At 48.1% G+C, this 17,654-nt stretch overlaps 3 protein-coding genes across 4 annotated transcripts in view; 1 reads left to right on the plus strand and 2 right to left on the minus strand.

Annotated features, from left to right (window-relative positions):
• LOC122623281 (unconventional myosin-XV) overlaps window positions 1-10,617 on the plus strand; it is a 31,101-nt gene extending 20,484 nt beyond the window's left edge. The window contains exons 1-5 of one of the 2 annotated variants that reach the window (XM_043802332.1): window positions 1,902-3,017; window positions 7,200-7,771; window positions 7,841-8,072; window positions 8,640-9,782; window positions 9,851-10,617. In XM_043802332.1, coding sequence (XP_043658267.1) covers window positions 1,902-3,017; window positions 7,200-7,771; window positions 7,841-8,072; window positions 8,640-9,782; window positions 9,851-10,018 — 3,231 coding nt within the window. In that variant the 3' untranslated portion in view covers window positions 10,019-10,617. Of the gene's footprint in view, window positions 1-1,901; window positions 3,018-7,199; window positions 7,772-7,840; window positions 8,073-8,639; window positions 9,783-9,850 lie in introns of those variants that run through there. The other variant, XM_043802331.1, reaches the window with a different exon arrangement.
• A 200-nt stretch (window positions 10,618-10,817) lies between these two features.
• LOC122624771 (neurogenic locus Notch protein) lies at window positions 10,818-12,999 on the minus strand. Its single transcript, XM_043804470.1, has 7 exons — window positions 12,859-12,999; window positions 12,656-12,794; window positions 12,433-12,591; window positions 12,161-12,352; window positions 12,037-12,097; window positions 11,773-11,903; window positions 10,818-11,704 (listed from the first exon to the last, which is right to left on the minus strand). Exons 1-7 carry the CDS (start codon window positions 12,997-12,999, stop codon window positions 10,818-10,820), a joined length of 1,710 nt encoding a protein of 569 aa, XP_043660405.1.
• Window positions 13,000-14,163: 1,164 nt separating this feature from the next.
• The window catches only part of LOC122623846, a 70,112-nt gene continuing 66,621 nt past the window's right edge, over window positions 14,164-17,654 (minus strand). Inside the window, exons 5-6 of the mRNA XM_043803204.1 lie at window positions 15,972-16,048; window positions 14,164-15,760 (exon numbers count right to left, since the gene is read on the minus strand). Of these exons, the coding sequence (XP_043659139.1) occupies window positions 15,189-15,760; window positions 15,972-16,048 (649 nt within the window). The 3' untranslated portion in view covers window positions 14,164-15,188. The remainder of the gene's footprint in view (window positions 15,761-15,971; window positions 16,049-17,654) is intronic.

Genomic DNA, 17,654 nt, shown 5'->3' on the forward strand with positions numbered 1-17,654 from the left:
GATGTGGAGAGCAGTTTCGAGTGGCCGAAGAGCAGTTTTGAACAGTTATGGAATGGGAATGGGAATCGCAGCCGGAGAAAGACTTTCCCGCTCTTTCTCCACTGGGGCTTTACGCTCCGCTTGGCCAAGAGTTGAGAGCCAATAGCCAAGAGCCCAGAGCCAAGAGATTTCGGTTTTCACTCCGCTCAGTTGGTCTTGGTTTTAGCTGGTTTTGGCTTAAAGCCAAAGCCGCTCTGTGCGGCTCTCTGTTCTGCTCGGCTGCGAGTGAAATGGCCAGTTGGCTCTTCTCCATTTTGACCAGCTTGCATTCGCTGGCCAGTTTCAGCCAAGTTAGTTTTCAGTTTTCAGTTTTCAGTTTTTAGCTTTTAGTTTCCAGTCGTTAGTTGTTACGAATGTGCGGTAACGGCACCACGCAGCGCGCTCTCGTCTCGAATTCTTTTAACCTTTTTGCCGCCTTCGATTTGGCCAAGTTTAAGCTTCGATAGCTTCATCTTTTTATTTTTTATCTGTGCTCTAATGCTTTTGTGCTAAAATGCTTCTCCTCCCCTGGGCCCATTTACAAAACAAAGCTGACCCAAAAAACATCGTAAACAAATGTATGACGACAAATCAAGTGGCTTCGATTGAATGGTCCTAAATGGGCTACAGATTAGCCAGCGAGTTTTTTTTGTGGAAGCAGTTCGAAAAAGTGTCAGAAAGATAACAAGCCATCCGTTTGGAGAAAAGCACTTTCCATGGCCATTTTCCAAAGAGTTTGTTTTCAAATGGTTAGCGAACTGTTGCTAAAAAGTCAGGGAAATCGCAGGAATAGAGCAGGGTTAATTGATTGATTAATTGATAATAATAATAATTGTCTATATCTCAGTAGTGAGTTCATTTTGACAAAACTCCTGCAATGTTTCCATCATAATAAAAACACTTTCATTTGGCTGGATGCACTATTATATCCAATTTAATTAGTTGCCAAATCATATACATACATATGTAATTCATATAGAGGCCGTGTAGTAATACCAAAATATGGGATGACTGGATCGAAATGCACTCACAATGTCCAGCCCATGGCTTGTTATTATAATGGTTACTTCATACCGATCGCAGATTGGCCAACAATTTGCCCAACCATCCGTGCTGGCTGAAAAACGCGCCACTCAGCATTGATTCCAATTAAATGGCCATATTTTCGAACTGCTCCAACAGAGATAACAGAAATATATATAAAATAAATACAAAAAAATACAAAAAAACAGAGGCGACGATCGGCGGATTTTCGCCAGTCCATCAAGTGGAAAGACAAACTGCAAATGGGAAATTAAAATAAATTGTGGCAGAGAGGCGTAAAGAAATAACAAGAAAAAGTAACAAATACGGCACGCATTTAACTGCATTGCCAATTTCCACACATCAAATGAGAAAATACAAATAGAAATACATAAAACTGCAAACTACAAACTGCAAACTGAAAACTGAAAACTACGACCAATAGCTGGAAAAATCGCGTATACGTATGGCTTGATGTGTGTGTCCGACCGTCGAATCCATTCCATTCAACACTCATTGTGCGGGAAACGCTGGACGACGCAGCAGTTCGCTTTTCATTTTTCATTTTTCGCCGTTTGCCGTTCGACGTCCGCGTTTTCCTCGATTTTGTTGTTTTTGTTTCGGTTTTTCTTGTTTTTTTGTTTTTTTTGTTGTTGGTTTGTTGGTTTGTTTGGCACGAACCGCTGTGCAAACAATATATTCGAGCATTCGCCATGGTGGAATAGAGCCTGCAGGCCGTCCATCACCATGCATTTCACTGCACTGTACTTTCACTGAGACGACGGCCTTATGGCAATGGTCGTGACTGTAGCCGCCGCCTGATCCTGTGTACCTCGCCGTTTGCCAAGCGTTTGCCAAGGATGTCGCAGAGCGTGCGGGCCAGCAAATCCTCCGCCTGCCAGGCGGTGCAACTGACCTCCGGGGGCGGCAGTGTGCCCCACAAGTTCAGCAGCATTGTCAACAAGGTGGAGTCGCTGATTAGCAAGATGCACCACGACAAGGTCAACAACTTCAAGTTGCTGCAGCAGCAGGGTCAGGAGCAGCTGGGTCAGCAGCGGGGTCAGCAGCGGGATCAGCAGCGGAATCAGCAGCAGGATCAGGATGCGAGTCGAGACAGGGATAGAGATCGAGATCGAGGAGCTCAGGAAGATGGCGAACCGGAGTGCAAATGCGCCTCTTTGGACTCCCTGAACAACCTGACGGATGAGGAGCACGAGATGCTCTACACGGACTCGGATGATGCGGAAATAGCCCACATCACGGGCACCACCGCGGCCCAGGTGCATCATGCCCAAATGCAGATGCAGTCGCTCCACCAGCAGCAGCAGCAACAGCACATCCGACGCAGTGATCTCGACCAGCTGACCAACGAGAGCATTCGGGAGCTGAATGAACAGTGCTGCGCGTCGATGGGCATGCACGAGGCTGGCGGCGATGCCTGTGGAGACGGCTCTGGCGGGGATCTGGGAATGGCCAACGACAATGCGTGGAGCGTTGAGGAGGACATCGTGTACAAGTGCTGCACCACCGCCACCCTCACGTCCAACTCCTCCGCCGGCAGTCTGTGCGAGCAGTGCTGTCTGGAGGAGCAGCTCAGCTTCAAGATGCAAATGAGCCAAAGAGATGACAACAACAACCACAACAACAGCGAGGAGCAGGAGCTGCCACACATGGAGGCCCATCCCAGCTGCTCTCCGGCTCCCGTTTCCGTTGCAGCTTCTGGCCCAGCTCCTGGTTCTGGTCCTGGTCCGGCTCCCTCTCCTATGACCACCTGCAACCTGATGGCCTTCCAAGGCGGCAACAATCCCCTGGCATCGACGGCTCTGCTGATCCCGGGTGGCAACAAGACGCGGCGGGTGAGCAATGCGAGCAGTGGATCCGTCAGCCGCATGGAGACCATTCTCGAGGAGCCCACGGAGTCGAAGATCTCGGTGAAGGAGATCCTGGCGCGGTTCGAGACTATGAACTCCAATGAGGTAACCTTTTCAGCGATTTATTAAGCGGAATTTGTATTGCTATTGTTTCATAAGATCTAATTCCAATCTGATTGTTTAAAGCCGCTTAACAAGTATAAGATACAGGGATCTTTAAGATACTATTGCATTCCACCCTTTCGGTACTTTAAATTCTATAATTCAATGAATTGTCTTACACAATTTCCTCGAAATCGTTTCATCTGTTTATGCTGAAACCGTTTAAACAATTTTCCCCCGATTTCGGAAGTAACAACAAACGAGAAGTTAATCAAATACGCACGCCTTTCAGCGGCGCACCAAAAGGCCGAAAAAAGACCACAAATCATGGGCCCGTTTTCGGAGTTATGGAGGGAATCGGGGTGTGAGATGAATGATCGTCGAGCTGAAGTCTAACGGTGTTATTAAGTCGACACATAATCGCATTATTAGCGTGGCCAGACACTCCGTCCGTCCGTCTCTCTGTCCGCAAAACCAACTAAAACCATCTAAAACCCACCAACCCACCAGCCCACCAACCCATCAGCCCACTGAGAGCAGCCACTTACATCACGAACCTCATTGCTGGGCAACCTGGCTGGTGGGCTAATTAGTGGGTAAAGTGGCGATCTCGGGTCTCTGGTCTCGGATCTCGATTATATAAGAGTGAGATGCATTGAAGTCGGGGTCTCCGCATCATGGCAGCCACTATGTCAACATGGCTAGTGGGCCACAATGAAGTATGGAGATTATTTTCGGGGCACTTATTCAATTTCCCTATGGATCAGCAGTCTGAACTAAGTGAAAATGAAAGATCAGACTGGTGATCCATTGGGAAATTGAATATACATATATATCATATATCCATTTCAATTGTATAAAACTGAAATAAGTGAAAATGAAAGATACAATTGAAATGATATATGTAGGAGTAGTTATAGGTTTGATATTGAACTTAGATCTAGTATGGGGATCCCATCTGATATTTTATGCAGTTCTATTGAAAGTTATGGAGTTCAAGGACTGAAGATACATTCCAGTTATTGTTAGATATAGATGTTGAATCTTAACTTAAAAATAGAGAATGTTCCAAAGTCTCAATTGTGGCTTTAATGAATCCGCTGATTGTGTTTAATCGATCTTGACCAACTGGAAGAGATGGAATTGCGTTGGGATGGGATGAGATGAGTTGTGATGTGATGTGCGTATTGCACGTTCTAAATTCCCTGGCGAACTTTCTTGCCCCCGGAAAATGAAGAGCGTGCTGGATCAAGAAGATGCCATCACGTTTATACATAGTTCGGGTTCGATGACCACTCGGTGTGCGATCCATAAAAACACAAGATTAAAGACAATGAGAACTGCTGAATGTGAATGGGATGGGATGGGTTAGTTGTTGGTTGGTTCGTTGGATGGATGGATGGATGGTGACCCACAAAGATGCAGGCTGTGCGATAGTACAATATGGGTTATTACACTTCCATCCGTGTGCCATGAAAGAAACAGCATTATAATTTAACTGTAATTTGATTTCAATAATTTAATTACACTCTTTTCGTGTGCGTGATTTTTGTTTGTGCGTCTTTATGGCTCTCGAGCTTCCCCAATAGTAAATTACTTTAATTTCTTTCGACCATCCGCTGCAGTTGGGTCTGCCGTAAATCCATCCAAAACGGACGCACAACTGGCATTAATTTCGAATTTTTAATTAACTGAATCTCGCGCAAAACAAAGCAATGCCGAGGCACATACGATTCCTATGAATTTCGTATGAAATAACACAAAGCCCCAGCCGGCCAAAAAGAAAGTTTTAGCGGTCACTTAGAAATTACACTCCAAATTTAACTCTTGTTTTTGCCCACCACACACACCGCGTGTGTGTGTGTGCGAGTGCTTTTTGCTGTGACTGTGCGAGAATTATCGCGCTGCAAGTCGCGCTGGCCACGGAAACTGGAGCATCTAGAGTCCGCCGATTCAGGCCATCTGACCCAGTTGGTAGCCCGGTTCCAGTTCTAGTATACAACATAGTATGTAGTACCATACCCACATACCCATTTCTGTTGTAAACATCAGATCTGGCCTCCTTATTCGCTTTTTATTTTATTTTTGGCTGACAGCCAACAGACTTCTCGATTGCATCCAGACAGGCAGACAGGCGGACAAGTCCCAAGTGCCTCTGGCCGGGATTAGGCACTCGGATGTGGGTGATCCGCATCCTCAGGCGATCTCCATTGGATGTCAGGCATTTTACGACGACTCCTGCTGAGCAAGTTGCTGCACCCACGCCATTGATGAAGTGAAAAATTGTAGTTTCCTTTACCGCTTCTTGTTGAGTTTCTTCTACATTTGTTGCTACTTTATGGCAGAAAATTATACCATTCTTAACTTTATTATTAAGCAACATTACTTGCATTGCACACCAAAATTAAAATTAACCACCAGCGAAAAACAGAGATGCGTGAAAAGCGATGGTAACTCCACTTGCCATCGTTACCATATTTTCTGTGGTTTCTAACCGCAGTTAAGAAATCAGAAAAAAATAGAGACTAGCGACTGGGAAATGGCCGAAAATCATGCATAATTTATGAACTAAAAACCGCTGTTATGTTTAGAAACCAGTCGGCTCTGCCATGAAATATGGATACCCATACGAAAATAAAGAAATGGAAATCTATTTACCGATTGTTGATTGACACAGCGAGTCGCCAGATTGATTTTGTTAGCTGTGGAAATGATATCACCTTTAAATCCAACGATCCACTTTTCCTCTCTATTTTTTTTTGAAATAAATAGCTCTTTGGTGCATTTTAGTTTGATTAAAAAATTGCTGCAATACCAAAAGCATTCTTCATCGGCAACCAGTTTGGATGTAATGAGTTCGTATTGATTTTATTTTTTGTAATTTTCCTGCAGTGGTTTTTCACGTTGCCGGCCAAAATTTGAACAATGCGCATAATTTTTCACATATGGCAAGTTGATTGATTGGTGAAAGATTTCCGCTTTCATAAACAACAACTTTTACTAATCTCTTCTCGCTTGAGCGTGCAAAATGCAATTGTGGTTTGCTTGAGGGGGTGATTGAGAGTATATAAGTATAAGTATCTATCTATATAGCCAAATATTTACGGCTGCGTGTTGGTGTGGGCGTGCAGAGAGCAGAAAAAAGCGAGAAAAAAGAAAGCAATTGCAACAAATTGCAGCGAATAATTGAATGCAAGCAATAAAAGTGAAAAATCACCAATGCCAGCAAACACTTTCGTTGCCAAAAACGCTCGTATCGCCGATCGCCAATCGCCAATCGCCAATCCCCGCCAGCTGTCACCGTGCAATATGGGAGCATAAATCATCAGTGCCACGCCCCCCCCAATCCCGCACTGAAACGGGATGGGCGTCAATGCGAGCAAATGGCAGCCAAAACGGCAACTGGTTGCGTTGGCCAAAAAGGCGCCCAGCAACTTTCACATGCCATTGACATGGCCAGCAGAAATAACAAAATATGCGCGTGGCGGGCAGCGAGTTGCAAGTGGCAAGTTGCATGGTGCAAGTTGCACGGTGCAAGTCAATTAACAAATTGCAGCCTCTCGCAACTGTGCACGGTAAAAAATAATTGCAATCGCCAGAAAAGTCGACTTTCGAAACTAATTTGTAATCCTTAAGTCGCATCTCAGACGAGCTCTATCTTTACAACTTCCACATCCAATTAATAAATCACTTTTATAACATGTATACTTTACTATACTATAAGTCAAGAAATGCCTGATTTTAATAACAAATTCTGACATGTATTGAAAATCCTTTATTTATTTCCTTTTCACTTTGCATTTTTTATCAGTGTTGCAGCTGAAATACACGCACATGCCATCTTGCAATTGAGTTTGAAAGTAATTTCGGTGTAAAACATTGGTGGTCATCTTTTTTTGCAAATTGATTAATCAGCTATTAAAAAGCGCAGCGATAACATTAATTAAACACTTATGCTGGCCAAAAACTCACTGATGATATAGTGATGACATAGATTTTGTAATAAGTGCGTGGCCATAATTTGTTGTTTAACTATTCATTTTGCCTTGCGTACAAGTGATATATTTAGGATAATTATTTGAGAGCTTAAAGAGTGCCACATTTAATACTTGCTTAATAAGGAAGTTTATTCCATATATAAATGCTATAAATAATAACTTATTGTTTGCCCTCTCCCTCCTGCAGTCACAATCGAAGGCCTCCACGTTGTCGTCGGGCGCCCGTGCCGCCGCCCAGACTTTGAATGTGCCGCTGGAGCGCCTGGAGTCCCGCCAGGCGCACGCCCAGCGCACCGAGCACGGCGTGGATGGGGGATCCCGGCAGGGTGAGCAGCTGCAGCAGTCGGAGCTGCATCATCACCTGCAGCAACAGCAGCAGCAGCAGCAGCACCATCAGCAGCAGCAGCAGCAGCTGGAGGACGCCATTGAGGATCACCAGCTGGCCACGGATCACCAGCAGCAGCAGCAGTTGGGTCAGCAGCAGGGTCAGCAGCAGCGCTTCCTCAAGCAGCAGAGCTATCTGCACTCCGCCCGCAAGTCGAATGCTGGCCAGCAGCCCTCCTCGCTGACCAACGGACAGGTGCATCACCAGGAGCAGATGCTGCAGCAGCAGCAGCAGCAGCAACAGCAGCAGTCGCAGTCCCTGCCGCATCACGACCTGGATGCCAATTACCTGCAGGACGAGAGCAATGGCGGCACTCCGCCCTCGGTCACCAAGTACTCGCTGCTCCAGTTCGCCATGCAGCACTTCCGCAATGAGTGAGTTCCCACCCGCAGCAGAAGTCAATGGACATGCATCTAATGGCCATATCCTTGTTTCCTTTGCAGCCAACTGAGGGACGCGGACCGCCACCACGAGCGGCACCAGTCCGCCGCGAATCGCTCGTACGCGGAGCTGGTCAAGTGGCAGGGCCACGCCATACGCCTGCCGCTCCTCCGACTGCCGAACGACCTGGCGCCACTGGCGCTCGAGTGCTTCGACTGCATCCTGCGCTACTGCGGCGACATACCGCTGGATCCCGACCTCACCGAGGTCAAGTGCGTCTACACCGTGCTCATGGTGAGTGCCGCTCCAGGCTTCCTGGTTCTTACTTCTTAGTTCTTAGTTCTTGGTTTTGTATTCTGGATTATGGATTGTGGGTTAGCCAAACCGGTTGGAATGGGCGACTTTGCGGTGGTCCCACAAATATGTGCAACTGGTTTCGGGCGACATTCTGCTGCCCTAGAAAGGCGACTTTAGCACCCGAACCGGAAATAGTTTGTATGTGGACACCTGAAAGTCACAGAGTCGCTGGGAAAATGAAGATCGCTTGCAAGTCAGTGGATCACGAGGGTACTTGGCACTTATGGAAGCTATCAAGATTAGCCTTTAGTTATGGGCGGCCATCCAAGGAGCTATATGGCTAAAGGAGCTTTAAGCTGTTGGGTGAAATGTGACCACTTGACAAGTTCCAGTTTGGCAAAACTTGATTTGCGTTGCAAGCAGGAAGAGTTGTTATATAAAGTCAGCCATCGGAAGTTTTTAAAGTTGTATCTGCCAGTTTCCGCATTGAACTAATCTCATTCGATTTAAGTATATCAAGGAAATAAATTGAAATACATTATTGATTCCCTTTCTGACCCACAGCACTGCCACAAGTACTTGGCCCTGCGCGACGAGGTCTACTGCCAGCTGATGAAGCAGACGACGGCCAACCGGTCACCGTGTCCGGATAGCTCGCAGCGCGCCTGGCGCCTGCTCAGCATCCTGGCGGCGTACTTTGGCTGCTCGGACGCACTGCGTCCCTACCTGATGGAGCACCTGACGTCGGCGGCCTCCGATCGTCGCCGTTCCTGCCACGGCACCGCGGCCGTTTGTCTGACCAATCTGCGCAAGACAGCCCGCTGCGGCGGCCGCAAGAATGTGCCCAGTGTGGAGGAGGTGACCGCCGTCTCCGCTGGACGCTCAGCCAGGAGGCAGATATACCGCCTGCCCGGCGGAGCGGAGCGTGTGGTCAACACCCGCTGCTCCACGGTGGTGGCTGATGTCATTGCCGAACTGTGCGCCCTGCTGGGCGTGGAGTCGGAGGCGGAGCAGCAGGAGTTCTCGCTGTACTGCATCGTGCAGGGCGATGCGTTCACCATGCCGCTGGCCGCCGATGAGTACATTCTCGATGTGACCACGGAGCTGCTCAAGTCCGGACAGCCCTTCTACCTGATCTTCTGCCGATCGGTTTGGCACTTCGCCCTGAAGCGCGAACCGGCTCCCATGCCCCTGTACGTGGAGGTGCTCTTCAACCAGGTGGCACCCGATTACCTGGAGGGTCTGCTGCTGGAACTGCCCGGCAATGGGGTGCCGGTGCCGGAAATGGTCAGGGATATGGCGAGAATCGCTGCCCTGCTGCATCGCGCCGCCGATCTGAGTCACGTGCCCGCGATGAAGGAGATCAAATTCCTGCTGCCCAAGCCGGCGCTGGGTATCCGTGAGATCCGGCCCGCCCAGTGGGTGGGACTCGTGCAGTCGGCGTGGCCGCAGGTGGCCAGCCTGAGTCCCGGCCAGGTGAAGGCGCAGTTCCTCAATGTGCTGGCCACGTGGCCGCTCTTCGGCAGCAGCTTCTTCGCGGTGAAGCGCATCTGGGCGGAGGAGGGGCCGCATGTGGAGGATAACCACAGTCCCATGTGGCGGGATCTCATCCTGGCGCTCAATCGACGTGGCGTCCTCTTCCTGGACCCCAACACCCATGAGACCCTGCAGCACTGGAGCTTCATGGAGGTCATTTCCACGCGAAAGGTAAGCAGTTGCATCGCATTGCCTGCCAATGGGAACTGTGTTGTTTACGGAGAACTTTTTGATTGCAGGTTCGCTCGGAGGATGGCGCCCTCTTCCTGGACATGAAGGTGGGCAATCTGATGCAGCAGCGCGTGATCCGCGTCCAAACGGAGCAGGCCCACGAGATCTCGCGCCTGGTGCGCCAGTACATCACCATGGCCCAGATCAGTCAGCGCGACAAGCGGGAGCTCAACTAGGCAACCAGGATTGCTTAGCGACTTGCTCATGCAATACCCATTATTATTATTATTATTATTATTATTACTATTATTACTATTATTACTATTATTATTCGTATCGATATTGTATGGAGTTATTCTCTCTCTCCCCATATTTCCACATATTTTTTTGTCGATTCGTAAGGCTCCCCTACCAGTTACATATATTTATTAACGCCCATATGCAAGAGACATATGTTTGTTTAGCTGTTTATGTTGTGCTGGTTTCTACATTCCAACTTCCGATACCCAATCCAATCGTAATCCCCCCAACTCGGTGGCGCTCAGATGGCCATATAGATCCCCCTTCCCAAACCCGAACTCGTAGTCCCCATTGTCGTAGGTTTAAGCGAACCAAGTGCAATCCGAGTGCAGGAATGGAACTCCCACTGGCTCTGAGTCCAAGTCCAAGTGCAAGTCCAAGTCCAAGTCCAAGTCCAATCCTCTGGTCCCCCAACCATTATTTCGATTCAACGACTTCGTGTAGCACTTAAGATTAGCGAACTTTAATAATATCATTTTTTTTGAGACATTTGTTAAATCGAAAATTGCCTAGCTTAATCCCTAAATTTATCATAAATAAATACAATTTATATATGTATATCTATCGCAATGCATGCGTTTTTCCCTTGGGTCTTTCCTTTATTCGTTAATAATAAATATACAAAAAAATATAATAAATAAAACTTCGAGATGCGGGATACTTGAAATCCAGAAATGTCCCCAAACAAAAAAAGGGGGATTACTTGTCATTTGTCGGGCAACTTAACGATATAATCTATATAATATTTGGTATGAGTTGATCGCTGTCATCCTCCTCATCGTCCTCGTCCTCGTCCTCCTCCTCGTCGTACTCGCCCTCCTCATCCTCCTCATCATCCTCGTCATCCTCCTCCTCCTCCTCCTCGTCCCCCGCATTTGGCTTATCCTTGTGGCTGCTCACGGATGTGGCTGCTGTTGTTGCCCCTGTTCCTGTTGCAGCTGGCGCCAAGTTTGCTATTGTTTGCTCCTGGCTGTTGCCGATGGACAAGGACGAGGACGAGGATGGCGGGGGGCGTGGCTGAGGTCCAGTCGCCGCCGCCACACTTGTTGCATTACCCTTTCCGGCTTTTTCGCCGGATGCGGGGGGTGACGGGGTGGCACGCCTCGTTGTAACGTCGCTTAACGCTTCATTAGTCGCATTGTGGCTGACAGCTCCCGTTGCCACCGCCATTGTCGTCCTTGTGGCGTTCGCGCTGCCGGGTAGTTGATTCATGGATCCCCCTCCCACTCCAGCTGCAGCTCCTGCGGTTGCGGTGTCATTTTTCCGGCGCTCCGGCTCGTTACCCGCCGGTAACTTGCCCCCAACCAGACTGCCTCCTGGCGCGCTGTCATCGGGCACACCTGTACCTGCACCTGCAGCGATGACGTCCTGCTCCCCGTCCTGCTGCCCGTTCTGGTCCAGTTCAGGTCCATCTAGTGCCAGTTCGAGTGCGGCGGGTGTGGGCGGTGTGATTCGCGGCGGCGGCGCCTCTGAGGTCAGCAGAAAGTCATCGCGTATCTCGCAGTTCTTGCCCAGAAATCCCTGCCGGCACTGGCACTGGTAGCTGCCATCCTCGCGGCTCAGCGATGTGCACTTGCCCCCGTTCTCGCACGTGTCCGGATGCTCCACGCAGTAGGTGAGCTCTGTGGGTCAACTCGGTCAATTCCCCGTGAGCATGGCCACATGTACATACATACGGGTGTATACTCACTCTCATCGCACAGCATTCCGCCCCAGCCGGGATGGCAGTTGCACTCCCACGGCGCCTCGCAATCCCCGTTGGCACATCCCGGATACGGGAAGCACTTGTCGCACTGGCTGCCCGTCCAGCCCACTTTGCAGCTGGAGAGGCATCAGCCGGCAATCAGAGGTGGTGTTCGTGAAAAGTAAAGGCACATGTGGGTTAGTTGTGCTGATATGGAGACCACAAAAAACTTGGGAAATATTTCTTTAATCAGATGCTGCTGCTACTTACCGGCACTCGCCAGGTTTGCGGCAGTATCCGTGCTGCTTGCTGCAATCCGGGTCACAGATGGCTGGAATGGGATGGGATTAGTTGGGTGTGGATTGGTGGCAGCACCGCTGGTGGCAGGACTTACGCGTCTGGCAGAGGAGTCCGGTGTAGCCGGGCTGGCAGAGGCACTCCAGCGGCTTGTTGCAGGTGCCGTGCTGGCAGCCCGGCATTGTGGCGCACTCGGAGCAAGTGCGTCCGGCGTAGCCAATCCGGCAGCGGCACTCCCCGGGCGCCTCGCAATATCCACGGGTGCTGTGGCATCCGCTGCGGCAACTTGCTTTGGTCGGCAGATTGGGATTGGGATTGGGGAAAACGGGCAATTGAGTAATCGGATTAAGATCTGCATCAACTACTTACGTTCCGTGCAGAAGAGTCCCGCCCAGCCGGGCTTGCAGATGCACTCGAAGGGCTTGGTGCAGCCACCATGCTGGCAGCCCGGAAGCGGGATGCACTTGTCGCAGAGTTCGCCGCTGTAGCCGATGCGACACCTGCACTCGCCGGGTCGCTGGCAGTAACCTGTGTGAGAGTGTGTGTGTTCAGGGGCCACGAGATGGGGAATCAGCTGCAGAGTGGAACATACCATTCATGGGGTCACAGCTCCTGCGACACATGGGCACCTGGCAAAGATCACCCTGCCACCCGGGAAGACACTTGAAGTCGCCCTTTTCATCGCAAACGTAGTGAGCATTTTGCCGCTGTTTCTGCGATTTCTCACACGCCTTAGATAATCGGTAACTTTTGGGTTTAATTCTATAAAATGGATATATAGGTTCTTCAACTTACTCGCTGTTTCCAGAGTGGAATATTGGAGTTACTGCTGCTTTGTCGCGCATCAAAGTTGCGCCTATAGGCATTCACTTCCTCCAATTTGAGGGCGGTGATCGCGGTCACCAGCAGGAGAGCCGCCCTTTTGTCTGTCAACATGTCTAGATCCGAAGTTATATATGTATAAATATTTATATAAACTTATTAAAAAAGCACTTAAATATGTTTAATGTTATGAATTTAAGCAATAGCAACTAAGTGGCACCAAACGACCTCTTTCTTGGAATTTAAACCAACTTAATGTGTTGAACCTTAGGCCTGAGTAAAGAAAAGCCAAGTGTAGGCCTTGTCAAATGTCTCGTCGCATTGGATTATCGGCTAAAACGAAAAGTGTTTTCGTTTGGCCAAACTTAGACCGTTAAAAGAAATCGACGGCCCACGGCCCCTCGTCGCAATTAACATGTTCGAAGACAACTTTCTTTGCGGCCAAAACCAAAAGGAACGGCAATCACACCGCCGACAGAGAACAGACAACAGAGAACAGAGAACCGAGACAACTAAACCACCGATTTCTTGATGAATCACTAGTGAACAGAATGCAAATCGAGAATTACTCTTGACGGTTTGGAATGCAGCTTCTTGTTGGAGGTCCGTCTGGGTCTGCGATTACTTTGGGACTAATCAAGTAGCCGCCTCGTCGCACCAGCTGCCTCTGGGCCAATTCTCCACTCTTTCTTCGGGCGCAGTCTTCGCTCTTCGCTCTTCTTTCTTCGCTCTTCTCTCTGCCATTCTTCTGGCCTTCACCGTGAACTCGAGCTTCGCAGCGGAGAGGCAAAGCCGGAGAAAGAGCTGAAAAGCTGAAAGGCGCCTTGCCATTGGTGGTAATTGGGTCAACCGGTAAGCCCAGAACAGCTGAGTACTCCAGCACAGTGGGTTCAGATATAGATTAAATGGATGAAATAGATTAAACACACTGGAAAACATGTAACATATAAAAAAGAACACAGCATAAGGGAATAGCATGAATCTGAAACTATATTTAATAACACAAACATAATACACAAATAATGCAATTATAAAGAAATGTTCTATATCTACATATATATGGAATATATATTAAATACTTTATTACCTCTAACAATTTAAACAACTTTTTATTTAATTAAAAAATGACTTTCATCCCACTGTGCGGAAGAGTCACCAAACCAGTTGTACATAAACCAGGATGGTTCAAGACTCCAGATTGAAAAATGTCTAAACGCAAGATTGGTTTACTTTAAAATTATACTCGTTCTTTATTGAATGATCTCATTATTGGTTTAATTATAATTATAATAATTACTTCGACATTCGTGTGTACCTAAAATCCAGATTAATGCTAAGATCCAAACGTTAATTCCGACTCCAGATCAGGTTGTCTGCCAGTTGGGTAACCAAATATTGTGGGCCTCGAACACTTGATTTTGACAAGTGTATTTTATATGTATGTATAGTATGTATGTATGTGTAGAATGTGTGTATGCTATATGCTTGCGAGTCGGGGGAACTAACGATTAGACAGATACACTCATGCACATCCACATATATATACTTATATATATATATTATATATATTTATATATATATAGGTTTCTTCACTACGCAGCCCGACTCCATGTTCACTGTAGATGTTATGCGGTATTTGATGACTTAGTCCCTAGTTTCTAGTATTATCCGATCCGAGATCCGAGATGCGAGCTTCTTTGCAGATTCCCAGCACACATGTATATTGAGTTGTGTTTCCTAAACTAGTTAGAGAAATGATCCCCGAAGGAAGTCCACAGCAGCCGTGATGTCAATATGGTTATATGATGAATATCCTGTTTGTGGGGCAGTTCTTACAGTTTAAAGTTCGAAAGTTTGTTAAAAATCGTAGCACTGTTGTGTTATTTTAAAAGTTGTTCATTTCTAGATTCATTTCACAAGTAATCATTGCAATCAAATTGGTAGAACCCCTTAAAACCTCGGAATTGTCCGATATTCCTTCACATATTCCCTATATTTCACTGGCAGTGTGTCCTTATTATCCGCATCCTTTCTCTAGCAAGACAAACAAAAAAAAAATCCTGACCTCACCACACATGCATACATATGCTATGATCTGCTTAATCCACTGGCTTAATGTTTAAACGCTTACATACGATGGGGTACTTTATTTATTTTGGGCCGGAAGTGGGCGGGGGGCGTGGGCGTGGCAGGGGAAGGGGGGGCGCGGGTGATATGATATGATATGATGAGTGGGGGGAGACCGTACACCATAAACTACACGGAGAAAAAAAAATGATCACCGCACTTGACCGGGCGACAGCTTAGACGAAGATGAACTGGGCGTGGCCGCACTTCTTGGGCGGACCGACGGTCAGGCGGAGCCACTTGCCGCGGCACGACGGCGCCGGCAGCGCGCTCCAGCGTGTCGTGCGCCCGGCCAGCCCCTCCCCCCGGCAGTGGTAGGTGGGCGCCAGCGTGGGCGAGGGCGTGGCCGGCACGGCGCTGCGCTTTCCCGCTGTCCGCCGGCTGTGTGCCATTTGCGACTGCTGCGACATCTGCGAGTGCCGCTGGTGATGGTAGTCGGTGCTCTCGTTGCTGTCCGAGTCCAGGGCATTCTGCAGATCATCCTGCTCATCCTGCTCCGGCTCCTCTTCCTCCTCCTCCGCCTCCGCCTCGCCTTCCTGGTTGGTCGTCTCCTCGTCGCTGCTGGTCTCCCGCTGCTGGTGCTCCTCCTCCAGGTCATCCGTCCGCTGGCCGAAGGCGGATGCAACAGCGGATGCAACAGTGCTCGTGGACGGCGTGGTGGGGCCTTGGGGTGTCCTGGCGGTGGTGGAGCTGCCGGCCGAGTCTTGGATCAACGCCTCGAGGTCACAGCGCACCGTGATGCGATCGCCTGGGAAATGAAACAAAAGCGAGTTAAACCAGAGAGATCGCCAAGTAGAGTACCTCGATTATTGGATACCCGTTACTCCAGCAAACATTCCGGAATGTTTTCATACTTTTTAAGCATCTAGTGTACCCTTTTACCCCACGGGTAACGGGTACAAATCAGAGAACAGAACAAATGCAGTTCTCTTAATTTGTAATTCTTAGACTTTACTTACCTTCTGCCATCAGATTGTAGGGCGGCAGCTTGTGGCAGGCTTTAGATGATTTGAGTACCTCGAATTCCACGCAATATCTGTAAAGAAAGTTTTAAAATAAACCAAATTATTAATAATAATTCTACAAAGCAACGCTGGGAATATCTCAATAGGTTATGAAACAGTCAAAGGACCTAAAATAGAATTAAATATCCAATCAGTTTTGAAACTCTGGTCTGCATTTTATTATCACAGACTAAATATTCCTTAATTAATTATCCGTCCTCATAATTTGCATCCTACGCCCGCTTATTTATTCACTCAGTCAGTCATTCAGTCAGTCAGTCATTCAGTCATTCACTCATTCAGTCGCTCATTGAGCGATTCATTCGTCCGTTTGGTCCTTCATTGATTATGCATGTCCTTCGGCGACGCCTCATTAGAGGAGCCAAAGGAACTGGCCGGCCATTGAGATGTTAAATATTATAATTATTGGGATTCAGACCCAGAGATTCAGCAGCACTGATTTGTGCAATTGTGCGGACTGAGGCGGGCGGCTGAGTACAGGACTTCAAAGGAACGGGAAATGCGAATTGTCTATTAAGCCTAACAATTTCCGTTTCCGCTGGGCGAAAAAGAGCAAAAACAAACATGGCAGGCGAAAAATCGAACTGACAAGTGCCCACGAGTGCGTGTGTGTGCGTGTGTGTGCGTGAGGGTGTGTGTGTGTGCGTGTGTAAGTGAGACGAGAGTGTCTGTGTGTGCAGCTGACAGCTGTCAAGGTGTTGACAACGGAAATTGCGTAGGAAATTTCAAAAGTGCCTGACATTTTGGGGCATTTTTGATTTTACCCACCATCTACCACACACACCACACCACACACACCAAAAACCACCACCCACACACCACCACCCACCGGAAAGCCGGGCCACTTAACCCCAAGGCAAAAGTGAGGTGAAACTTGTGGATATCGCCAATGCGGCTCCAAGCCAGATGAAGCCAGATTAGCCAGGATGCAGCGGAAATGGAAATTGGCGTCGCACTCAGCCGCCAAAAACTCCCCCCCGAAATGCCGAGTCATAAATAAAAAGAATTTGTATTAAAATGGGAGTCGCCATTGGAGGCTTTGGTGCGGCGCTGGGGAAACAGCTGAAAGCTTAATTAAGTCCCAACGTAAACCGAAGCGAAGGACCCTCTGCGCCCGGGTAATAAAGGTAAATTGAAAAAATTAATGTAAATAAACAGAAACGGGCGCCGACGCACCGCGTCGAGTAATAAAAATAAACAAGGCAATGCACAAAACGCAAAACACAAAACTCGAGGACCAAAACATAATTAAAGACAAGCAATGTTTTTCGGGGCCGGCGGTATTTGTCTGGCCAGGAAATAAGGGGAGGGGGCAGAATCAGCAGCAGGACGAGGTCCTTCAGCCGCGGCAATCATAAAATAAAAAGCAATTGTTATGCTTGGCTTGCGGTGAGCGAAGGAACAGCCCCTCATTGTAGGCCACTTCCAAGAAGGCGGTGTTAGCTAACAAAAAAATTGCGCAAAAAACGCCACTGATTTATCAAATAAAATGTGAAGAGTTGTCCGCGATAAGCGGATAATGAAATGATAAAACGTAAAATGAACCGCAGAGATCAGAATTTGTAATTTATTAACTGATTACCCCTTTGCATTGCACACACAAATCAAAAATTGGAA

This window comes from Drosophila teissieri, chromosome X (genome assembly GCF_016746235.2).
Source record: "Drosophila teissieri strain GT53w chromosome X, Prin_Dtei_1.1, whole genome shotgun sequence".
Classification (NCBI taxonomy): domain Eukaryota; kingdom Metazoa; phylum Arthropoda; class Insecta; order Diptera; family Drosophilidae; genus Drosophila; species Drosophila teissieri.